This window comes from Saccopteryx leptura, chromosome 2, assembly GCF_036850995.1.
Source record: "Saccopteryx leptura isolate mSacLep1 chromosome 2, mSacLep1_pri_phased_curated, whole genome shotgun sequence".
Lineage (NCBI taxonomy): Eukaryota > Metazoa > Chordata > Mammalia > Chiroptera > Emballonuridae > Saccopteryx > Saccopteryx leptura.
In genome coordinates this window covers 245,170,693-245,195,680 of record NC_089504.1, presented here as the reverse complement: position 1 = coordinate 245,195,680, position 24,988 = coordinate 245,170,693, and the positions used below count along the sequence as shown (strand labels likewise).

The following is a 24,988-nucleotide window of genomic DNA, read 5'->3' as shown; positions in this document are numbered from 1 at the left end:
CTCAATCCTGCTTAGCTCTTGTTCCTGTTTGAAAATTGGTCTTGTTCTCTCTTCCTACAGGTAGCCTTTTACTGGTGGCAGGAAATATGACATCAATAGCCTTGTCTAGTTATCCCAAGACAGAGGGCTCTTCTTTCGCTAAAGTTCACATAGCAATCCCAGAGAAGGATCTGATTGGCTCTGCTAAAGCCATATGCCCATCCTTACAGTCCCAGGGGTGTTTTGTAACTTTGTTGAAATTAAAGGCAACACATTTGTGGGGAAGGTAGTGGAACATGTTGGAGAGACAAATAAACTGAATCCTAGGCAAATTATAAATTTCTGTTTCCTTTATTGGCTTGGAGGGCGGCTTTGAAATGTAAAAGTGAAGGAGATCAGCATTAGGTTTTCATCATTAAAATAAGAGCAGGTCTTTCTCAGTCTCTCGGAGACACTGGTTCATCAAAGGGATTTTTTTTTTTTTTTTGTATTTTTCTGAAGTTGGAAACAGGGAGGTAGTCAGACAGACTCCCGCATGCGCCCAACCAGGATCCACCCGGCATGCCCACAAGGGGGTGATGCTCTGCTCATTTGGGGCATTGCTCTGTCACAACCAGAGTCATTCTAGCGCCTGAGGCAGAGGCCATGGAGCCATCCTCAGCGCCCGGGCAAATGCTGCTCCAATGGAGCCTTGGCTGCGGGAGGGGAAGAGAGAGACAGAGAGGAAGGAGAGGGGGAGGGGTGGAGAAGCAGATGGGCGCTTCTCCTGTGTGCCCTGGCCGGGAATCGAACCCGGGACTCCTGCACACCAGGCCGATGCTCTACCTCTGAGCCAACCCGCCAGGGCCAAAGGGATTTTTGATATGTGTCTTATGCCACTTTTTTCTCTATGAGATTAAATGTCTAGTTTGTTTATTCATTGCTGTATCTCTAGGACTTAGCACAATGTCTGGCATATAGTAGGTACTCAAAAATATTTGTGGAGTGAATTTTAAGGATTTAAAGCACAGCTGACTTGAAAGGAATCTTGGCAATAATTGAGCACATACCGGATGCCAAGTGCCTAAGTGAGACATTGAGGTTGAAAAAAGAAAACATGGTCCCTGCCCTTGAGGCACTCACAGTCCATCAATGGAGGTAGCTACTTATGCAAGTCATTGAACAAAGTGCTATGAAAATGGTCACAGAATTTCTAAGGAGATGATGGAGTAAATCCCTAAAAGTTAAAATGTTTTCAGGATTTTGATAATATTTAGCCATGTTCTCAAAATCAGATATATTCAAATAGAAGTATTTAAAGCAGGAGTTTCCAACCCAAATGCTGGGTTAGTGGATGAAGCAGGGTGAAGTGGTAACACAAGGTGCCCTTCAAGAGACAACAATGAATAGCTACAGCTGTAGTGATTTGGGGACTTCATGCCTGAATAAAGGTGGCTCTTGTCCATACAGTCAATTATTACTATTCAGGAATAAACAACCATGTTGCCAAATTTTTTAATTTTTCAAGTAAAGCTGAAAGTACTGATTTTGGGGGGGCTGAAATTTCTCAATTTTTAAGTGTTGGCAAAAACTATGCACACATCTAATGGACCACATTGGTTCAGAGGTCACCAGTTTATGATTTTTGGTATAGAAATTCACCTCATTTTATCTCCACCACCAGAACAGGCTATAGAATATAGTAGCAGCTCAGCACATATTTATTCATTAAATGAATGAATGAATGAAAGCCTTCAAGTTAAATTGCTATTTCAGATTTTTTAAAAATTACATTTTACAATTAGTAAAGTGTTTCTACTCAGGTTTTTAGGGTTAACTAGAAGTTTACTGCACAAGTATCCTTTGCCAAACTTTATTTTATGCTATACCCACTATGCAGAATGATTGTGAGAGTGCCATGAAATTATAAGTATGCTTTATCATTTAAAAGGGGTGGGGTACAAAATACAAGGCAAAGAAACATTAAATATCCTGCAAAAAGTCAGTTTCCCCTCTTACGAATAAGTGATAGTTATTGAGAATTGCATGTGGTAACCCATACCAAGTTGTATGTCTAAAATATATGTAATTGTATGTCTTAAAATGTAGAGTTCTCAGGATATAAAGGTTAGGTCTATTATTCTGAACTATCAGTGGCTTCTTTTCTAGCATAGTTAGTCTTATATATTTTCCTCCTTTTGTTTTTGTGAACCAAAACCACATATTCATTCATTATTCATGAAAGAAATAATGATTGACACAACAAAAACCAGGCACTACGCACAGTGTGTGTGCCCGTGTCATTGAATAGTAAGTACGTGGTTTTCCTATCAAGGGCCGTATACGGAAGGCAAGTCATTATTAATATAATTCAGGCTGTAGAGAAGTGGCTTGGGAGAGGTACCGATGAATGGAACAGGAGTTGTGGAAAATCAGATTGAAAATATTGTCTAGACTCTAGAGATTCATCATGGAGGGCTATGAATGCCAGACTAGGGATTTTGTAGTTTGTTAGGAAGGAAACTGACTCACCATACCAAGGTACTAGCTTATTTCAAGTAAGGATACAAGGCCACTTGTAACCTGACATGGGTGAATCCATATGGCATTTGTGAATACTGAGAAAAAATGTTTATTCACGTCTTAAAAGAGGTAAGTGAAAATCCCAAACTTTGAATTTAAATATTAACACAATGAATCAAACACAAATTTTAAAAATGCAAATTAAAAAACTAAAGATGCAGATTTAATTTTGTTGCTTTTTAACAATGTTTTTAAAAATCAATTTTGTTTTCAAATTAGATGAACAATAGGCAGCCCCCTGGCGGTTCAGTCGCAGCCCCCAAATGTGGACCAACTTTCACTTGGTTCTAAGTTAAAGTCGCCCGGAACCTGTTCTTCTTCCGCAAGAGTTTCTGTAGGGACTCGGTTTTTAGGTGCACCGCCTTTGTCCCCGCCCTCTAACGGCATTCTGGGACATTATGACTGGCTGTAGCACTGATTTGGATGCTCTGATTGGCCAACCCCCTGCAGCGAGCGCGAAGAAGCTTGTTTCCTGGGATGCGTCCCGGGCTGGGGGAGGCAGTGCGAGTGGAGTGTTGCTGAGGAGGAGCTCGGTTGTGTGAGGCGTCGGGAGCGGGGGGTGGTCCAGGCCTTAGTCACCGGGCACTATGGCCAGTGTCCACGAAAGCCTCTACTTCAACCCCATGATGACCAATGGGGTAGTGCATGCCAACGTGTTCGGCATCAAGGACTGGGTGACGCCGTATAAGGTCGCGGTGCTGGTGCTGCTGAACGAGATGGGCCGCACGGGCGAGGCTGCTGTCAGTCTCATGGAGCGGCGGAGGCTCAACCAGCTGCTCCTGCCCCTGCTGCAGGTGAGGGGCCCCGCCGGCTCCCGCTCTTTCAGCAATCCTTTGCTGAGGACCTGCTCTCTGCTGGCCACTTACCTGGGCCTGGGGGTACGGGGCCCATCAGATAACTCTCTAGCCCTGGAGGACCGCAGGGGGGAAAAAATTAAAAAAAAAAAAAAAACAAAAAAAAAAAACCCACCACCTATAACACTTAATGAGCACTTACGATGGGCCTGGCGCTTCATATGCATGTTTTTGCAGGTTCATATCTTGCCTCCATGCCTCCAGTATTTGTTAGCTGAGTGACCGGGGCTATTTGGATCTGATTATGGATCTGAAGTTATTATTATTTTAGATCGTCCGTCTTCTGTAGAATGGGGCTGACTACACGTAGTCCTGAGCGTGTGAGACACAGACGGATCATATGGACTCCGTGGACCTTAATAAGTAGAAATAATGACATAAAACTAACAGTGAACATCGATTGAACACTTACTGTGTGCCAAGCATTTTACATGATTTATTTCATTTTGCAGATTCAGGTTGTAGCTCCACCACTTACTAAGTTGTGGGACTCGCGCAAGTTCTCCAGCCTATTTGGGTTTCAGGTTTCTGTAAAATGGGAATAATAATGGCAACTAGGTCATGGGATGGCTGGGTTAAATTAGAAGATCCACGGGAAGGAAGTACTTAGCAGTGTGTGACACACAGTAAATAGTCCGTATTGGCTATTTTTATTTTAATGTGTTTTCCTTTTTTTTTTTTGGTATTGTTCTGAAGTTGGAAAGGGGAGGCAGTCAGACAGACTCTTGCATGCGCCCGACCGGTATCCACCCGGCACGCCCACCAGGGGGCGATGCTCTGCCCATCTGGGAGGTCGCTCTGTTGCAATCAGAGCCATTTTAGCACCTGAGGCAGAGGCCACAGAGCCATCTTCAGCGCCTGGGCCAACTTTGCTCCAATGGAGCCTTGGCTGCGGTAGAAGAAGAGAGAGACAGAGAGGAAGGAGAGGGGGAGGGGTGGAGAAGCAGATGGGCACTTTCCTGTGTTCCCTGGCCGGGAATCGAACATGGGACTCCTGCACGCCAGGCGGACGCTCTACCACTGGGCCAACTGTCCAGGGCTTTATCAAAGGTGTTTAAATTATTCTGAGTAACGATGACTATATTCATGATTTTAGGTATCTCTGAACACCTTGCACTCCAAGTAGAATTGTGCCAAGTAGTATCAGTGTGCTCCATTGTTTATTAGATAGTTTTAATCAAAGTGTATGCAGAATTGGTCTAGTAATGTTCCAACCAGACCCCACTTCCTTTACTTATTGTTTGGCTTTCAAAATTAGTTTTTAACTACTCAATACACAAAGATTTAGTGTAAAAACTTCAAAGGATACTGAAATTGATGGAGTGAAATTTTTTTCCTCTCAGAGATTATTACTGTCAAGATTGATTTATTCAACTATTTATTGAGTAACAGTTCAGAATGATTCTTAGACCTTTTGCATATGCATAAAGATAAGTAGATGCATATGATTATTAGTATGTATACATGTATCCTTTTAATTTTGCTTACAATTTTTTTTACACAATTGCTGCTTCTGTTCCCCAGCTTGCTCTCCTTTCCCTGAGCAAGTCTTAGAGTTCTTTGCATGTCAGCACATTTGAATGTAGACCCACCTCATTCTTTTAAACAGCTGCATTGTATTCCACAGTAAGAAGGGAAATAATTTAACTCAATTTTAATTAATTTAAGATAAATTTATTTATGATTAACTATAAGTTAATTCTTTATTGATGGACTTACAGGTTCTTTTCAGTTTAGTTAATTTCAAACAATGCATGCTGGACATACTTTTCCTCAAATGGAATTGCTGGGCTAGCCACCTCTACAATTGGCATATATGCTGTCAACTTGCTCTCCAAAAAAGATTCAGTGTTTAGTTTTAAATCTCAATTAGATTGTAGTCTTCCATTTAAAAAAAAAATTTTTTTTGTTTGCGAAAGAGAGGAAAGGGGAGAGAGAGAGAAACACTGATTTGTTGTTCCACTTATTTATGCATTCCTTGGTTGATTTCTTGTCTACCCTGACCAGGCCTCAAACCTGCAACCTTGGTGTATCAGGACCATGCTCCAACCAACTGAGCAACCTGGCCCGGTCTAGATTATAGTTTTGATAGAAGAGGTTTCATACTCTCTGTCTCTAAAGGTACTTTACATGGACTTAGACACATAGTATGTCTACCTAATTTATGAGGTTTTGGGAAAGAACCAAAGGAGATTATGTTTATGAAAACATTATTATGTTTGTATAGTGTTTTCCAGTTCACAGAGAACTTTGCATGATCTTACCTAATCTTTGCCACAAACAAGGGAAATGGTTATTATTATCTCCATTTTATGTATGTAGGAAACTAGGGCTCAGGAGGCTACAACTTTGCATAATTATAAAAACTAAGGAAGAAGGAACAGTACATCCTTGGACTACAGGTTCTATGTTTTCACCCCCATTTATTTATTTATTTATTTACAGAGACAGAGAGAGAGTCAGAGAGAAGATAGATAGATAGGGACAGACAGACAGGAACGTAGAGGAATGAGAAGCATCAATCATCAGTTTTCGTTGCGACACCTTGGTTGTCCATCAATTGCTTCTTATATGTGCCTTGACCGTGGGCCTTCAGCAGACCGAGTAACCCCTTGCTCAAGCCAGTGACCTTGGGTCCAAGCTGGTGAGCTTTGCTCAAACCAGATAAGCCCGCGCTCAAGCTGGCGACCTCGGGGGTCTCGAACCTGGGTCCTCTGCATCCCAGTCCGACGCTCTATCCACTGCACCACTGCCTGATCAGACTGTTTTCCCCCCTTTTAAAACCATTCCACTGGCCCTGGCTGGTTGGCTCAGCGGTAGAGCGTCGGCCTGGTGTGCGGGGGACCCAGGTTCGATTCCCGGCCAGGGCACATAGGAGAAGCGCCCATTTGCTTCTCCACCCCCACCCCCCTCCTTCCTCTCTGTCTCTCTCTTCCCCTCCCGCAGCCAAGGCTCCATTGGAGCAAAGATGGCCCGGGCGCTGGGGATGGCTCCTTGGCCTCTGCCCCAGGCGCTAGAGTGGCTCTGGACGCTGCAGAGTGACGCCCCAGAGGGGCAGAGCATCGCCCCCTGGTGGGCAGAGCGTCGCCCCTGGTGGGCGTGCCGGGTGGATCCCGGTCGGGCTCATGCGGGAGTCTGTCTGACTGTCTCTCCCCGTTTCCAGCTTCAGAAAAAAAAACAAAAAAACAAAACCATTCCACTGACTAACTGAGAATGCTATGCAAACTTCAGTATTTATTACTTTGTCATTTTAAATAGTCTCCCCCGCTGTTCTGACTTGAGATTTCATGTTTGAAATAATTGTTAAAGCATAGGGGTTGAGCCTTGGCTGGATAGCTTGGTTGGTTCGAGTGTCATCCTGAAGTGCAGAAGTTGCCGGTTCAATCCCTGTTCAGGGCACATACAGGAACAGATATATGTTCCCCCCTCTCAAATCAGTCATAATAATAAAAAAAGCAGAGGGATTGATATGTGAATTAATGTTTGCTGCTGTTTATCATATCTCCAGCTCTTTAAAATGTGTTCGTAACTTCCATATCTTCTTTACTCAGGGCCCAGATATTACATTGTCTAAACTATACAAGTTAATTGAAGAATCTTGTCCTCAGCTGGCAAATTCAGTACAGATCAGGTAAACTTAATTTTTTTCTCTGTATAGAAATGTCAAAGTAGATGAAAATGAAAAAGGCACATGTTAATTCTTTTACAAAATATATCTTTTATTATTTTAGGTTGTTTTCCTAAGTACTTTTAATTTTTTTGAAGAATGGTTAACATTAAACGTACTGTTTCAGAATTTATTTTTCTATCTGGCTCTACTTCTTTCTTTTTAATTGTTGCAGAGAATTCCCTTTTTATTGGATGATGTGTTACTTTGATTAATTTTATGATCAAGAAAACAGCAATGATACTTTTCAGGAAATGAGAGTGACATTTTAGGTTATCGAGTTGGTTTTATATACCACCATTTTATCTGAAACCCTGGATTGCTTTTAAACTAGATGATTTCAGATAAATACAAAACATGGGAAGCTGTTCAAAGGACCTACCTAAAAAACGCACCTTGATTTTCTCATTCAGAATCAAACTGATGGCTGAAGGCGAATTGAAGGATATGGAACAATTTTTTGATGACCTGTCAGATTCTTTTTCTGGAACTGAACCAGATGTCCACAAAACAAGTGTAGTAGGTAGGTATGGAGTTCCGAGGAGAGCAGGGAATGTGTTCATTGATGTGAGCGGCTTTCTCAACCACATCTATCATTGCTCTGCAGTGTCTGAGCAAAGCCAGTGTGGATGTAGCACGTGTGTTAGTTTGTGTTTGTTGCCTTGCCATTTTGATCTGTGTTTAAATAATTGTCTTGTGGAAAAGCATATTCTGTTTTGTCTATAATAGTCAAAGTATTAGCCTGGTCGGGGGTGTGGGACGGGGTGTGCTTTTAAGATTTCTCAACTCTTTCCCATAGTCCTCTGGACCACTTGTCTGCGTTTCACAACTCTAAGTCAGGGTTACCAACTAAACTTCTATGAAGAGAAGTTAAGTAAGAATGTATGAGTGCCCTAGTTTATAAGGTGAGGGCATACATGATGTTTTTCTCTTAGCTTTCTATCCATGCTCCATCCACCTGGCTTTTTTTCATGGTAGTTTTTGTTTTTCAACATCAATTATTTATTGCTATCTCTCTTATGTGCCAGGATCTGAACTTATAAGATAGACATGGACCTCCTTTTCGTGTGTGTGTGTGTGTGTGTGTGTGTGTGTGTGACAGAGACAGAGAGAGAGAGGGACAGATAGGGACAGACAGGAAGGGAGAGAGATAAGAAGCGTCATTTCTTTGTTGTGGCACCTTAGTTGTTCATTGATTGCTTTCTAACATGTGCCTCATTGACGGGGGGCGGGGAGCTACAGCAGAGCAAGTGAGTGACCCCTTGCTCAAGCCAGCGACCTTTGGGTTCACACCAGCGACCATGGGGTCATGTCTATGATTCCACACTGAAGCCAGCAACCCCGTGCTAAAGCTGATGAGCCTGCACTCAAGCCAGCTACCTCGGGGTTTCAAACCTGGGTCCTTCACAGTCTACTCTGACACTCTATCCATGGCACTACCACCTAGTCAGGCTGGACCTCCTTTTTATGGAGATTGCATTCTGGTAGGGCGAGGCCAAATGGAAAAAGTAAATAAAATCATTTCAGATAGTTGTAACAGCCACAAAAAATATATATTGAGTGGATAAGGATGGTGGAGTGGGGGTGGGAGGACTGAGCCCCAAATAAGAAACCAGATTTGTAAAGGGTGGGTGAAGGACAGTCTAGGCGGAGGGAATAGCAACTTCAAGTGTCTCTTGGATTCTTTTGAAGGAAGAATCACAACAAATAGTCATCAAATTGGTGTATCCTGATTTCGTTTAATGTCTTCACCTTGTCTGTGTCTTATTTTGTAGGTTTATTTCTGCGTCACATGATCTTGGCCTACAGTAAGCTTTCATTCAGTCAAGTGTTTAAACTGTACACTGCCCTTCAACAGTACTTCCAAAATGGTGAGAAAAAGACCGTGGGGGATGCTGATATGGAGCTGACTAGCAGAGAAGAGGGCGAAAGAAAAATGGAAAAAGAAGAACTTGACGTGTCTATAAGGTATCTTGGGTTTTTCTGACGGGGTCCCTTTCCTGCGAAATAGCATGGTGACAGGCACGGTGAAGCCTTTAATTCAGCGTGCACATACTAGCTGTTACCTGTCTGCCCCTTCAGACCCGGGAAGTTGACCCCTACAGGCTGTGTCACTGGGCTCCCTGCCCTCTGACTTCTGGTAGGAGGCATTGTGCGCTATCTGGAGGGCCAGGGAGGGTGAGGTCAGGCCATTGAGTCACTGGCTCCCTTCCTTCATGGTCATGGTGGGCTGTCTGCAAGGTCACAGCTCCTATTGGGTGGCTCTCTCTCTGCACCGGGTAACTAGGAAGATTTCCCAGGCCTGGCGTGGAAGGGCCCTGTGTTACCAGCCTCAGGGACTGTTGTCTCTCATGGTTTCTCTGTCCCCTGCCCCTATGTTTCAAGTGGTCTGTTACTAAACCCTTCTCAGTTTACCCCATTTGAATGTGCCTTTTGTTTTTGCTGGGACCCTGACCATAGTGTTCATTACATCAGAGTGAGATAAGAATTGATTAGTTCAGTGAGAATCTGTGGAGTGAGTGCCTACTGAAATGAAAGCACTGGGGACAGGGTAGCACTGCGTGCCTCATGGTTCAAGCCAGGAGTGGCCCTGGTCCCTCCCTGTCCTCGCTCTGACAGCCAATCCTTCCTCCACAGTGTGTCTGGAGTTAGTTCACCTCTCTCTGCTGCCCCCTGCGCCCCTGTGGTCTCTCATCCTAACCGGTCTCCTTGTCTCCGCTCTTATCTCCTTACAATCGGAGGGATCTTTATGAATGCAAAGCACTTCATGGCACTCCTCTTCCCCAAACCGTCATTGACTGGCCTTGGGGTTTAGATGGAATTCCAGGCCTGCCAGGGCCCCAGTGCATGTGGGGCCTGGCCCTGTCACCCTCCCTCCCTCCTCCTTCCCCGCCCTCCTCTTGTGGCCGCCTGACCGCCCCAGCTTGCTCCCAGTTTCTGGACTACCCACACTGCTTTCTGCCTCATGTTGCCTGGTATGCTCTTCCCCGGCTTCTCAGTCGCTTTTCCCTTTCACCTTTCAGGTCCCACCCCGGTGTCCTCACACAGGCCTTCCCTGGCCACGTGTCTCAGGTACCTCCACCCCAGATACCTCCTGCTTCTCTATTTCCTTCGGTGCTCTCAGAACTAAGTAACGTTTTACATTTATTTGCATGTTTGTTTATGTCTGTTTCCTCTGCGTTTGCATCCCTTCAGACGCCACCCCCTTTCTCTCTCTCTCTCCCTCTCTTCTCTAAAATAAATAAATAAAATTTTTTAAAATGGACATTCTTACAGACTTTGCATGCAGTTTTACAAGCTTTATGGATTCCTTCAAGCCCATCCTGGACCCAGGTTAAGTGCACTTGATTTATAGCACTAGTAAGTCTAAAATTCTGTCTCAGCTGATAACCGTATTCATAAACAAGGTATACGTGAGCCCTTTTGCTAAATGGGTAGCCCTTTTCCTAAGTTGAATGCCTCTATGGCTTCTTTTTTTTTTTTTTTTTTTTTTTTTTTTTTTAATTTTTCTGAAGTTAGAAGTGGGGAGGCAGTCAGACAGACTCCCGCATGTGCTTGACCGGGATCCACCCGGCACGCCCACCAGGGGGCTATGCTCTGCCCATCTGGGGCATTGCTCTGCTGCAACCACAGCCATTGTAGCGCCTGAGACAGAGGCCATGGAGCCATCCTCAGCGCCCAGCCAGACTGCTCCAGTGGAGCCTTGGCTGCGGGAGGGGAAGAGAGAGATAGAGAGAAAGGAAAGGAGGAAGGGTGGAGAAGCAGATGGGTGCTTCTGTGTTCCCTGGCTGGGAATCGAACCCAGGACTTTCACGTGCCGGGCCAGCACTCTACCACTGAGCCAATCAGCCAGGGCCTAAATGTCTATGGCTTTTTACTTCCTACTTTCCCCTGTGAGGTCCTGAGGAAGCAAAGGCGGGTTCACTAAAGGATGGTTTGGGCCAGCGAATTTTTACCTGCTCTTCTCAAACTTGCACATGTCGGCCAGGGTTGCCAGCACAGAAGCCAGAGCCGAATGTGATCTGCATTTGTAATAACTCAATTTGTCTTCACTTGTAGCAATGTTACTCTGCATGATTCTGATTTTCTCATATTTTATCAGCCTTATTGCTCCCCTGTCCTTTATTATAAGCTATCCTAAATCTTTTTGGGGGGAATGGGTTTAAGTACATAAAGCATTTGGTACTACTGAATGTCATGGACTCTAGAGGTGGGTGTGACCAGTAGTGCTGTGTCCAGTTTCATACAGATTCTCATCTGTCTCTAAGCCTTTTTGTGTACAGCCATATTTATTTCAAACCTTGGGCTTATTTTGTTTAAGCGATACGTTAAGAGTAAAGGGCTTACTGCCCAGACACTTAACTGTTTTTCATTTGAGAGGTTGGCCTGTGAAATTTTTTTCCATTTCCTTCTAGGTCACTATTGTGTCACTGATCTCTGTTAGACCTGGGTCAGGGCTGGTTCTTGGCAGCTCCAGTATTTGCTGAAGCTGATACACCACCTTGGGGATTGTTAGGTAATATTTATCAGAAATAAAATCAAGAGAATATTAGAGCATCTCTTCCCAAAATGGTTTCTATGGAACACTAGTGCTTCTTTGAGAGATATGAGAGGTTTCTTTCTTTTTTTTTTTTAATTTTATTTTGTTTTTTATTTTTCTGAAGTTGGAAACAGGGAGGCAGTCAGACAGACATGCGCCCGACCGGGATCCACCCAGCATGCCCACCAGGGGGCGATGCTCTGCCCATCTGGGGCATTGCTCCCTTGCAACCAGAGCCATTCTAGCGCCTGAGGCAGAGGCCATAGAGCCATCCTCAGCACCTGGGCCAACTTTGCTCCAATGGAGCCTTGGCTGCGGGAGGGGAAGAGAGAAACAGAGAGGAAGGAGAGGGGGAGGGGTGGAGAAGCAGATGGGCGCCTCTCCTGTGTGCCCTGGCTGGGAATTGAACCCAGGACTCCCATCTGGGGGGAAGTTGCCCTTCCCATCTGGCAACTGTCAAAATGTTTTCTGTGTCTATGAGTTTGTTTCTGTTCTGCTTCTTTTATTTTTTAAATTCATCTGTTGATAAATATGTGTTTATTGCCATATGATTGTTCATATTATTTATCTTTTTCCTTCTTCTTAACGAAGACCCTTTAACATTTTATGTAATTCTTGATTTGGTGGTGGTGTGGTCCTCTAGCTTTTTCTTTTCTTTTTTTTTTTTTTTTTGTATTTTTCTGAAGCTGGAAACGGGGAGGCAATCAGACAGACTCCCGCATGCGCCCGACCAGGATCCACCCGGCACGCCCACCAGGGGGCGATGCTCTGCCCATCCGGGGTGTCGCTCTGTCGCAACCAGAACCACTCTAGTGTCTGGGGCAGAGGCCAAGGAGCCGTCCCCAGCGCCCGGGCCATCTTTTGCTCCAATGGAGCCTCGGCTGCGGGAGGGGAAGAGAGAGACAGAGAGGAAGGAGAGGGGGAAGGGTGGAGAAGCAGATGGGCGCCTCTCCTGTGTACCCTAGCCGGGAATCGAACCTGGGACTTCCACACGCCAGGCCGACGCTCTACCACTGAGCCTCTAGCTTTTTCTTGTCTTGAAAACTCTATATATCCTTTGATTCTAAGTGATCATTTTGCTGGGTACAGTAATCTTGGTTGTAGGTCCTTGCTTTTCATCACTTTGAATATTTATTGCCACTCCCTTCTGGCTTGAAAGTTTCTGCTGAGAAATCAGCTGACAATCTTTTTTTTTTTTTTTAATTAAGTGAGAGATGGGGAGGTAGAGAGACAGACTCACGCAGCCACCCCAACTGGGATCCACCCAGCAAGCCCCCCCTATAGGGTGATGCTCTGCCCATCTGGGGCTACTGCTCCATTGTTCAGCAACTGAGCTATTTCAGCACCTGAGGTGAGGCCATGGAGCCATCCTCAGTGCCTGGGGCCAACTTGCTTGAGCCAATCGAGCCATGGCTTCAGAAATGGAGGAGAGAGAAAGAGAGAGAAGGGGGTGGAGTAGAGAAGCAGATGGTTGCTTCTCCTATGTGCCCTGACCAGGAATCGAATCCAGAGTTTTCACACACCGGGCCAACGCTTTACTGCTGAGCCAACTGGCCAGGGCAGCTGACAGTCTTATGGGAGCTCCCTTGTAGCTAACTGCTTTTCTCTTGTTTCTTCTAAGATTTCTCTTAGTCTTTAACCTTTTGTATTTTAATTATGATGTGTCTTGGTGTGGGCCTCTTTGGGTTCGTCTTGTTTGGGACTTTGTGCCTCCTGGCCTTGTATGTCTGTTTCCTTCAGCAGGTTAGGGAAGTTTTCTGTCATTTTTTCAAATAGGTTTTCGACTTCTTGTTCTCTCTCTTCTCCTTCCAGCACCCCCATGATGCGAATGTTGGTGCCCTTGAAGTTGTCCCAGAGACTCTTTACATTATTTTCATATCTTTGGATTCTTTTCTTTTTGCTGTTCTGAGTAGGTATTATTTGCTTCCTTATCTTCCATATCACTGATTTGATTCTCATCTTCATCTATTCTGCTGTCAATTCCCTATAAATTATTCTTCCTTTCAGTTAGTGTAGCCTTCACTTCTGACTGGGTCTCTTTTATGATTTCTGTGTCCTTTCTCATGCTGTTGAAGTTCTCACAGCCAGAAGTTATGGAGACTTCTCTTCCTGGCTCTGGAACCCTGGACTGGGAGGCCTGGTGTGGGTGAGAACGAGAAGGCAAAGGAGAGAGGCAGGGACTAGCACCACCCATGAGGCACTACACCTGCCCTGCTAAGCATTGTGGACTGTATTTTGGAAGGTGATAGGATACCACCGAAGGACTTTAAATCAGGGAGGGCACAACAGATTATATTTTATTTTCTTTCTTCTTTTTCTTTTTTTTAAATATAGAATGCTTCACAAGTTTGCATATCATCCTTGTGCAGGGGTCTATGCTAAACTGCTCTGTATTGTTCCAATTTTAGTATATGTGCTGCTGAAGTGAGCACAGATTTATGTTGTAGAAAGATTTGCTGAGAGCTATGTAGAATTTAGGTCTATATGTGTGCACAATTATACTGTCTGAACTTTGCCAGGTCATTCAACATTAGTTGCTAAGTATGTCTTTTGTGTTCTTGAGAGAAGAGAATTAATTGTAAATTTTTGAACTCTTCTGAGAAAAAATCTATTTGACTTTGTAAGCATTACCATTTTTGCTATGGTATATTGTATGTATTTCTCTATAATTTTTGTTTTATGTTTTTTAGAGAAGAAGAGGTATCTTGCAGTGGGCCTCTGTCCCAAAAACAGGCAGAGTTTTTTCTTTCTCAACAGGTATGTTAATTCTATAACTTATCATGAACTTACTAAAAACCCTGTGACACACTGTGTCATGGCATATGCCTGTTATGTTAGTAGGTTTATTGATTATAGCATTATTCTTTGCTTTTGGTCCTCTTTTTTCCCCACTAACAATGAAAATGTAGTTACATGTTACTTCCTACTTTGTGAGTGATCTATTAAAACAATAAAGCAAGTTCATTTAATAATGGTATGTGACTAACACAGCCCAAAACATGTGATTTAGAAAGATCTCCAGGTAGAATTGAAGTGAAGTATCTATAACCCAGTTAAGGACTAATATTTAATTTGAAACTAGTTTCTTGCATATGTTAGATCCTGGTTGCCTGCTACCACCCATGTGGAACAGTTAAGCAGGAGCAGCTGGGTGCCTAAGGCCCTGTGCAGTGCTTATAGTCTGAAGTAAGGTCAGGCTGGCACTTTTAATGTAGCCCGATAGGGACTACAGGAAATGTTACTACAGGGGGGCTTATAGGACCTTATCTAGTCTGGAAGGTGCTAGAAGCAGGTGGCTAAGGTCTATACTGGGGCTAGAAGGAGGAACGGGAGTTTGTATGGGAGGAGAGTGTGGACGGGGAGTGGTGATGGGAGGCTTACTGCTTCAGGAAGAGGGAACTGTGTTCTGTGTGGTCAGGAGGACAGAGTAGCTGTGGGAAAGAATGTGGAACCAGCTGATGCTGTTTACTATGACATGTCCATGTGTTTACCGGCCATTCCTTCCTCCCGAGCTGTCATGTTGCCATTTCAGGCTGCCTTGTTAAAGAATGACGAGACTAAAGCCCTCACTCCAGCTTCTTTGCAGAAGGAATTGAACAACTTGTTGAAATTTAATCCTGATTTTGCTGAAGCGGTGAGTCTTTTCTAGAATTTGTTGCTGACTTGAAAAGAAATGACAAGGCTCAGCTTGACCTGTGGTGGTGCAGTGGGTAAAGCATCAACCTAGAACGCTGAGGTCGTTGGTTTGAAACCCTGGGCTTCCCTGGTCAAGGCACATATGGCAGTTGATGCTTCCTGCTCCCCCCCACACCCCGGTCTCTCTCTCTCTCTCTCTAATTCTCTCTCCAGCCTAAAATGAATAAATAAAATCTTAAAACAAAAAAAGGAAAGAAATGATAAGGCTATTCTTAATATTGAGTAGCCACACAAATGAGTACCATCCATTGGCCCAGGTTCTTAGAAATCGTGTTGCTGGCAAGTAAACAGCCCAGCCTAGTTTGCGAAGCTGTTCCTCCTACTCACCACCCCTGGCCAGCAGGGATTTCTTCAATCTAATGATGTCCTTTTTCATTCATCATCTCTCTAATGTTGTGAATTATCAAGAGATGATAGTGTAGACTGAGTTTTTTAAAAATTGGGGACCTAAAAATTCATTCCTTACTCTACTTTTGTCAGTATGAGGTATTTTTATTTTATTATTATTTTTTTAATTACACCATTTCTTAATGGATTTTTACCTGAAACCTGGATTTGACATCTGACTTTATCCACATATAGAAAGGTATTCGTTTTGTTTTCTAGTAACTGGGATTTGCCTGTTTGGAAGGAAGTTTAATTCAGTAAACCAACAAAATGAAAATATTTTCAAAATAGAAAATAATTAACTCAATAAAAAATAATTTTTTTTTATTCAGTGAGAGAAGGGGAGGCAGAAACAAATTCCACATGTGCCCCAGACAGGATCCACCCAAAAAGCCCACTAGGGGGCGATGCTCTGCCCATTTGGGACATTGCTCTGTTGCTTAGCAACCAAGCTCTTCTTAGCACCTGGGGTAGAGGCCATGGACGCATCCTCAGTGCCCAGGACCAACTCGCTCCAATTGAGCCATGGCTACAGAGGGGAAGAGAGAGAGAGAGAGAAACAAAAGGGGGGAGGGATGGAGAAGCAGATGGGTGCTTTTCCTGTGTGCCCTAACCAGGAATTGAACCCAGGACATCCACATGCCAGGCCAATGCTCTACCACTGAGCCAACAGGCCAGGGCCTCAGTAAACTTTTAAAACACCTGAGCAAAGTGAGTTCCCCCCTCAACCCTCACATGGGTCCTAATATAACTAGTAACACAGTAGATATATATTTAGGATAAAACGCTGACACAAGCATTAGTAGAACTCTTCATTTTTCATTTGGGAGCTCCCCCTGGGGAGAAATCAGTGTATCTTGAACCAATGTTATTCTGTGTGTGGGGAAAAGATGAACCTAAACTATGACCATCTTGTCAGAAGGGAAGGGGATACCTGGGTGTTTGCAGCCAGCGGAACTCTGCATTATTAGTCTTGTACAAGAGGAAGAAGAATATTTTCAATTTGTGGATTATTTCTCATAGCATTACCTCAGCTACTTGAACAACCTCCGGGTCCAGGATGTTTTCAGTTCTACACACAGCCTCCTGCATTATTTCGACCGCCTGATTCTTACTGGAGCAGAAAGCAAGAGTAACGGGGAAGAGGGCTACGGCCGGAGCCTGAGATATGCCGCTCTGAATCTGGCCGCCCTGCACTGCCGCTTTGGACACTAGTAAGTTCACAGATTTTTATCCTGGCCAAAATTGAAGATGTTAACTCTCAGACGTTCATTTAGGTGCTTTCTTTTTTTAATACTGTATTTAAAAGAAGGAGAAGAAAAGAAAGAAAGGAAGCCGACTATCTGACTTGTCAGCAGCTTCCAAAAGGGAAGCTCTTTCACTGGACAGAAGGTAATGAAAACATTCTCCTGAAACAGGCTGCCCCTGGCGTCACTGATTAACATTGCTGTCTCAGTACAGTGGCCTCTTTCTTTCATTACTTCTAAGAACAACAGCCATTGAATTAAAAGAAAATTAGGTCATTAGGCCAGAAATGCCCAAAAGGATTTTTTGGAGGTAATAATGGGGATACACAAAAGCTATTTTCAGTATTTCAGAAAGCCAAAAGGAAGCGGTGCCTTTCCTGCTCTGGCTTGTTGGAAGTCACATGTGTGTGCTTCTGGGTGGGGTTCAGGCAGCGCAGTGAGGTGACGCTTGGCTTTTGTCGTTGCTAAAATATGCCTGTGACTTTGATGAATAAAAATAGGAAAATGGATCAGTTATTTAGTAAACAGAGCTAAGTAGATAAAATCCTTCAAAACTTGGAGGCTATTTTGGAAACAATGAAATATGGTGAATTATGGTTAAAGATAGGAGATGACTTACTGAAAGTGGCTCCAAACCCCCTGTGGCTCAGCTTTTTCCCATTTGAAAGAAATGTGGATTCTGCTTCAGGCATCTTTGAATAGAGGCTCTAGAGCAGGGGTCTCAAACTCAACTCAGCATGTGGGCCGCAGAGCAAGATCACAGCCGTTTGGCAGGCCGCACTAGGTCTACAAAAGGCAACTGTTACGCAACACTTTTCTCACTGCAGTTGAAAACAAAAAAAAATCAGTACAACAAGCACAATCGTACATGCAGTTTACTCAGTGTCACAAAACGACCAGAAACTGTAGTTCGCATCACAACTGCTGTTAACTAAGCTAATATCTAGCTAGGATGCTAGAGAAATGAAAAGTACAAGTAGGCCCCTAGGCTTACTTAATTTTATCCAAAATATTTTGAACTTCGTGGATTAGTCTGCGGGCTACACAAAACGGCCCGCGGGCCGCGAGTTTGAGACCCCTGCTCTAGAGTGTATTAATGGAAACAATGTCCAGAGTTCAAGAATTGAGAGCTCTACCCCTTGCTGTATGGGCCAGGCAACACCCTAGACTTCTGTTAACTTCTGGTGTTGCATTTTAAAAGGGACATAGTCTGCAGTGGGGGGGGGGGGGGGGGGGGGGCACTCCGTTGGAGGCATTCAATGCCATGTTAGGGACAACGCTTTAACCACTGAGGCATCTGACCAGGCTCAAAATACTCTCTAAAACTAGTTTTGAAAACGTATCAAATGCTATAGTAAAAAAAAAAAAAAAAGGAAAAGAAAAATAAAAAAAAACCATGGAAAATAATTTAGAAAGGAATGCAGTAAAAAGTAAAATATTATATTCTCTTTGTGCCCCTTTTATCAGCCACGGACAGCTAAAATGAAACTCTTAAGAACTGAGATCAAGAAAGCTAATCCTTGATGCCCCTTTTAGTAGAAATCCACTTTCAAGGGGGTAGGTTCTGTACCTCCACTGTGAATATTTCTTGCTGCTGGGGCATGGGAGTGACTCTGAGAGATAGATAAGCCCATAGTGACAGTTTCCAACCCAGAGGCCTGCTCTTGGATGAATTACTGTACAGATGACTTCCTGCTGCCATTGCTTGTGCATGTTTGTGATTGTTATGAGATAGTAATGTTCAGTCTGTCACTAGTCAACAGGCAGAGCTCGCCCTGCAGGAGGCAATCAGGATTGCCCAGGAGTCCAACGATCACGTGTGTCTCCAGCACTGCCTGGTAAGGCCACCCTCCTGTCTTGGGAGTTCTGCCTGTGGGTTGAGTTGGCCTTTGAAAGGCCCCATTTGAATCGAGTTGTTTTGTAGTCGGAGCAAAGGTCCTTAGCAGTGACAGAAAATTAGTTAGGTCATCATCATAATTGAGGAAAGGCAGACCATAGACCAGGGGTCCCCAAACTACGGCCCGCGGGCCGCATGCGGCTCCCTGAGGCCATTTATCCGCCCCCACCGCACTTCCTGAAGGGGCACCTCTTTCATTGGTGGTCAGTGAGAGGATGCATAGTTCCCATTGAAATACTGGTCAGTTTGTTGATTTAAATTTACTTGTTCTTTATTTTAAATATTGTATTTGTTCCCGTTTTGTTTTTTTACTTTAAAATAAGATATGTGCAGTGTGCATAGGGATTTGTTCATAGTTTTTTTTATAGTCCGGCCCTCCAACGGTATGAGGGACAGTGAACTGGCCCCCTGTGTAAAAAGTTTGGGGACCCCTGCCATAGACTATATTTGTTTATCTTTCTTAATTCATGACACCTGTTTGGCTTTGGCGGTATTTCTTATCCATAAATTTTAATGTGTCCCTGGCCTGTTGGCTCAGTGGTAGAGTGTCGACCCGGTGTGTGGAAGTCCCCGGTTCAATTTCTGGTCAGGCACACAGGAGAAGCAACCATCTGCTTCTCCGTCCCTTCTCCTCCCTCTCCCCATCCCCCCTCCTCTTCCTCCCTTCTCTCTCTCTCTCTCTCTCTTACCTTCTTACAGCTATGGCTTGATTGGTTCAAGCACATTGGCCCCGGGCACTGAGAATGGCTCCATGGAGCCTCTGCCTTAGGTGCTAAAACTAGCTCAGTTGTGAGCATGGCCCCAGATAGGCAGAACATCGGCCGGCCTCAGAAGGAGGTTGTTGGGTTAATCCCTGCCAGGGCACGTGCAGGAGTCTGTTTCTCTATCTCCCCTCTTCTCATTTAAGTTAAGAAAAAATAAAAAATTTTTAATGCAGTTTGCCACGCAAAACTACCACATTAAACACTGGCACGAACTAAAAGGTGAATGCAATACCTTGTAACTGGATGTTATGCTATAAAAGCATAATCACCAAGCACAAGTAGAACACAGAATTTATTTAACCATCGCCTGAGAATCCCACTCTCAATTAAAGGCCATGTGGGGGCTTCATGTTTTTTTTCTGGAACACTGTCCACTCACTGCTATCCAGGAAAGAAGATCAGTGGCATACCTGACAGTTTTCACGTGTGTGACGAGCCTCATTTAGTTTCATGCTTCATGAGAGAGTCTGTTAGAGGATTTATCTTATCCCTTGTTAATTCTCACAACTGTGCGATGTTTCAACAGAACATTAGTTATTGTGGTTGTTAGGACACAGTTGGATGATTTCTCTCACCAGAGCTGGCTTTACGTGCTGGGACAGAAGAGATCCGATAGCTCCGTTTTGCTGGTGCATTCCGTGAAGAAAGCAGTTCATTTTGGGTTACCGGTAAGGATCCTCTTTCTGTGAGATTGGTTAAATAAATGGTGTGGGTTCATTCTTGGTGGTTTCCTGTGACCTTAATTATTCATTAAACCACTAAATTCTGTTTGATAGGTCTGTCCCTACGCCCTTTCTTCTCCTGACAGCTGTGAAAGTTCCATTTATCAATTTGATGAGACTGTTTTTAGTTTATTGATCCATATTAACTTCCACATATTAATCTACAAAAATTTCAGTACAGGCTTATTTTTAAACCGGGGATTGGCGAGCACTACAGCCCTCGGGCCAAATCTGGCTCTATGCGTGCTGATGTATGGCCCTCAGGCTAGGAATGGGTTTCACATTTTTAAATAGTTGAGGGTAAAAACAACAGAGAAGAATATGTAACAAACACCAAATGTGGCCTGCAAAACCTAAATTATTTACTATCTGGCCCTTTTGAAAGCAAGTTTGCTGATACTTGTTTTTAATGATAAACAAAGCCAGGAACCAGTAAACCTGATAGACAGATTTGTCCTTTCTCATTTCGAATTTCAGGGAAGGACCTGAATTATAGTCTTCAGTGACCAGTACTGAGGGCCACTGAAAGGGCATAGTCTCCACACATAGCAATGGCTGTGAGAGTCTGGATTACTGTTGTTGCACAGAGAGCCCTATTCCGTCTCAAAAACTGTGGGCTGTGGGACTGCTTCAGCATCTGTCTCATAAAGTTTGCAGCAACCAATTCCAGGAAAATTGGAAGTAATCATGTGTAATAATTTAAAGTATATGCTTTTCAAATCTGTCAGTTGTCTACTTGACTCATTTCTGGGAAAGGAAAGTTACATGTATGGAATTGATTATAATGACAAAAAATAAGTGTCTCCTTAAAATAAATCATAGACTTCCAAGTACAATTTTTGTTATGGAATTAAGCTGTTTTTATGGTCATTGTTTTTTTTTTAGTTGAAGCTTTCTTGCTTGGAAATTGTACTACCAGAAGTTATTGAAAAGAAATCAGATTCATAATAGGCACCCTTTTTTCATCTCCTGCTGCGTAATATGCCCAGTACAGTTTGACCTATTATCTCATTTTAATCCTCACAACAATTCTCTATCTTAGGTTTGGTGCCCATTTTACAGACCGGGAAGCTGAGGCTTGGCTAAGAAACTGAGTGACTGGCACCAGGTCACATTGAGGGGCAGAGGTGGTGTTGAAGCACAGGTCCATTTCGTGTCAGTGCCCTGGCTCTTCTCAGTGTCCAGCAGCTTCTCTTCAGCCCCAGTTTTTCAGGAACATATCACATACGGGGCAGGGCCTGGCTGTAGACACTTTCCTTTTGACTAGTGCTGTCGCTATACGTGTGCCGAAATGGGAAATATATGCCCAAATTCTGAAGAGCAAAACAAACTCACTCATATAATCTCTCCCTGGGGTTGTGGGTGTGTCTGTCCCCTTAGTACCTGGCCTCCCTGGGGATCCAGTCCCTTGTTCAGCAGAGGGCTTTTGCTGGGAAGAGGGCAAACAAACTGATGGATGCCCTGAAGGACTCCGACCTCCTGCATTGGAAACACAGCCTGTTGGAGCTCATTGACATCAGCATTGCACAGAAAACGGCCATCTGGAGGCTGTACGGCCGCAGGTGAGTCTTCGGGCAGACGGTCTGGGCCGTGGCGCCGTGGATCCTTTTAGAGAGAAGGACAGAGGCTAGCAGACTGGTTCCGTGAAAGGCCAAGCAGACAAGTCTCTTCCCCTTTGATGGAAGTTGTTTATGCAGGGAATTAAAGAGTGCTTTATATATAGTTTCCAAACATTTTGTGCTTGGCACAGACTTTACTAAGTCTTTGCCCATATTTGTTCCTTAGTCACTCCTTCCAGCTGTTCTGTGGGTGATTTCCATTCTCAGATGCGTAAATCAAAGTTCACACATCTGTCTGATCTGCCCAAGTAACAAGTGCAGTTAATAATAAAAAGTGACAGACCAGGACTCAAACCCAGGTCCTCTGATTCCAAGCACAGTGCCCTTGCACTCTGAAACAGGCAGCACCTCCTCCTGTCTGCAGGAGGCATGGGCTGTGGTCACTCAAGTTAAGCATCCCTGGACCCCAAAGTTATTATGTAAAGGAAAGTGCTTCCTTATTAACCACAGTGTGTTCTCTGGATGTTGTCCAGCCTTGTGTTTAATTTCCATTTAGCCTCCTTAGCTTGGAAGTACACTTCTGAACCAGATTTCCAATCCTGGAGCCCTGTCACTACCTCACTTCTCACCTGAACAATCTGTTATTTTTAGGAATTCAGTAATGAAAGAAAGTGCCTGCTTGGCCAGTCTTGTTTTTGTACTTGAGATAATTTTTTTGGCATGATGTGGTGGGAACAGCTGCAGACATTGGCCAGTGCAGCTGGTGCCAGGATGGCATCGGGTCTGAATTTGCCATGAAAATGAATGAAGACACCGTGACCACAGGGAAAACTAGAGGCGATGCGGGAGTTTGGAGCTCGGAGCTCCCCGCTCTGCCATCAGCTCTAGGGCTGCACATCCGGGTGCCTTCCTGCTGTCCTACTCCTGAGGGCCGGACGGCTGCTCGGCAAAGCCAGAGCCTGCAGCGCAGCTTAACTTCCCTCCATTTGCACTCATGATGAGTGTGGGGTGTGGAGGAGGGCAGCCCGGGTCCCTTGACTGACGGGGGTCCCTGTCTGTCCCCTCCCCAGCACCATGGCGCTACAGCAAGCCCAGATGCTGCTGAGCATGAACAGCCTGGAGTCGGTGAACGGGGGCGTGCAGCAGAACAACACAGAGTCGTTTGCGGTTGCACTCTGCCACCTTGCTGAGCTGCACGCCGAACAGGTAGGCTGGTGGCCAGCTTGAAGCCTGAGGTCCGATGCCAGTCAGGCACGTAGGAGAACCAGTCAGTGCACAGCTAAACTGAAAGCAACTAGATTAATGCTTCTTACCCTCTTCCACCCCCTTCCCTAACTCACTCTCTCTCTCTCTCTAAGAAAAAAAGATTAATACTCTTTTATTATAATTCGACGTAGTTTCCACTTCAAATGAAAGTTCACTTGTGGTCTCTCTGAGCTTCTATATAGACCAGGGGTTGGGAACCTATGGCTCGCAAGCCAGATGTGGCTCTTTTGATGGCTGCATCTGGCTCGCAGACAAATCTTTAATAAAAAAAATAACAAAAATATAAAACATTCTCATGTATTACAATCCATTTTCTACTGCTCATGTTCATGGTTGCGGGTGGCTGGAGCCAATTACAGCTGTCCTCCAGGACAACACCAAATTTTTATTGGATAATGCGTAATGTACACGGGTCGTTGTATGGCTCTCACGGAATTACATTTTAAAATATGTGGTATTCATGGCTCTCTCAGCCAAAAAGCTTCCCAATCCCTGATATAGACAGAAGATACATTACCTAATCAAAGATTTGGACAAACTGAAAAGCTTTTGGAGTCAATGAGATAAAGATAAACATCCCAACAATATAAGACTGTAGGCCCTGGCCGGTTGGCTCAGCGGTAGAGCGTCAGCCTGGCGTGCGGGGAACCCGGGTTCGATTCCCGGCCAGGGCACATAGGAGAAGCGCCCATTTGCTTCTCCACCCCCCCCTCCTTCCTCTCTGTCTCTCTCTTCCCCTCCCGCAGCCAAGGCTCCATTGGAGCAAAGATGGCCCAGGCGCTGGGGATGGCTCCTTGACCTCTGCCCCAGGCGCTAGAGTGGCTCTGGTCTCAACAGAGCGACCCCCCGGAGGGGCAGAGCATCGCCCCCTGATGGGCAGAGCATCGCCCCCTGATGGGCAGAGCGTCCCCCCTGGTGGGCGTGACGGGTGGATCCCAGTCGGGCGCATGCGGGAGTCTGTCTGACTGTCTCTCCCCGTTTCCAGCTTCAGAAAAATACAAAAAAAAAAGAAAAAAAAAAGTGTCTAGCATTTTGCTCAGCAGTTCAGTTTCTATGGTTTTATCCTAAAGAAATATAAGTATGTATGCACCAAGGTGGTCATTGTAGCATGAGTTGTTTTTTTTTTGTATTTTCTGAAGTTGGAATCGGGGAGGCAGTCTGACAGACTGCCACGTGCGCCCGACCGGGATCCACCCGGCATGCCCACCAGGGGGCGATGCTCCGCCCATCTGGGCCGTTGCTCTGTTGCAACCAGAGCCATTCTAGTGCCTGAGGCAGAGGCCATGGAGCCATCCTCAGCACCCGGGCCAACTTTGCTCCAATGGAGCCCTGGCTACGGGAGGGGAAGAGAGAGACAGAGAGGAAGGGGAGGGGGAGGGGTGGAGAAGCAGATGGGCACTTCTCCTGTGTGCCCTGGCTGGGAATTGAACCTGGGACTCCTGCACGCCAGGCTGACGCTCTACCACTGAGCAATCCGGCCAGGGCCCCATTGTAGCATTTTTTTTTAAAATGAAAAAAATTGGGAACAATCACAATATTCCAAACTAGGAGATTATTTTGGTATATACTATAATTTCCCTAATAAGTATGATGATGATAGAGATTTGTGTTTATTGACACTGGAAAGATTCATTTGTTGAAGACATATTTATTGCGTGCCTACCATGTGTTATAGGCACTTTACAAAAGTACTATGAATATTGGTTTTTGGAATATTTATGTTTTATATTTATGTTCATAAAAGAGATCTAGAAGGATATGTGTAAAAATATTAACTGTAATTTCTTTGATGGGATGAAAAGTCATGTCTTTTGTATTTGTAAGTTTTTATTCTAGAGTGAACATGTA

At 44.5% G+C, this 24,988-nt stretch overlaps 1 protein-coding gene and 1 non-coding gene across 3 annotated transcripts in view; one reads left to right on the top strand and one right to left on the bottom strand.

The window, feature by feature from the left end:
- The first annotated feature begins 2,971 nt into the window (after positions 1–2,971).
- The window catches only part of LOC136395720 (anaphase-promoting complex subunit 5), a 29,238-nt gene continuing 7,221 nt past the window's right edge, over positions 2,972–24,988 (top strand). The window contains exons 1-11 of one of the 2 annotated variants that reach the window (XM_066370956.1): positions 2,972–3,335; positions 6,947–7,026; positions 7,476–7,585; positions 8,838–9,030; positions 14,293–14,359; positions 15,135–15,236; positions 16,709–16,899; positions 18,689–18,770; positions 20,172–20,261; positions 21,696–21,877; positions 22,945–23,080. In XM_066370956.1, the coding sequence (XP_066227053.1) occupies positions 3,129–3,335; positions 6,947–7,026; positions 7,476–7,585; positions 8,838–9,030; positions 14,293–14,359; positions 15,135–15,236; positions 16,709–16,899; positions 18,689–18,770; positions 20,172–20,261; positions 21,696–21,877; positions 22,945–23,080 (1,440 nt within the window). In that variant the 5' untranslated portion in view covers positions 2,972–3,128. The remainder of the gene's footprint in view (positions 3,336–6,946; positions 7,027–7,475; positions 7,586–8,837; positions 9,031–14,292; positions 14,360–15,134; positions 15,237–16,708; positions 16,900–18,688; positions 18,771–20,171; positions 20,262–21,695; positions 21,878–22,944; positions 23,081–24,988) is intronic. The other variant, XM_066370955.1, reaches the window with a different exon arrangement.
- Positions 13,927–14,034, bottom strand: LOC136396493 (U6 spliceosomal RNA). Its single transcript, XR_010749779.1, has one exon. It is a non-coding gene; the product is annotated as a U6 spliceosomal RNA (small nuclear RNA).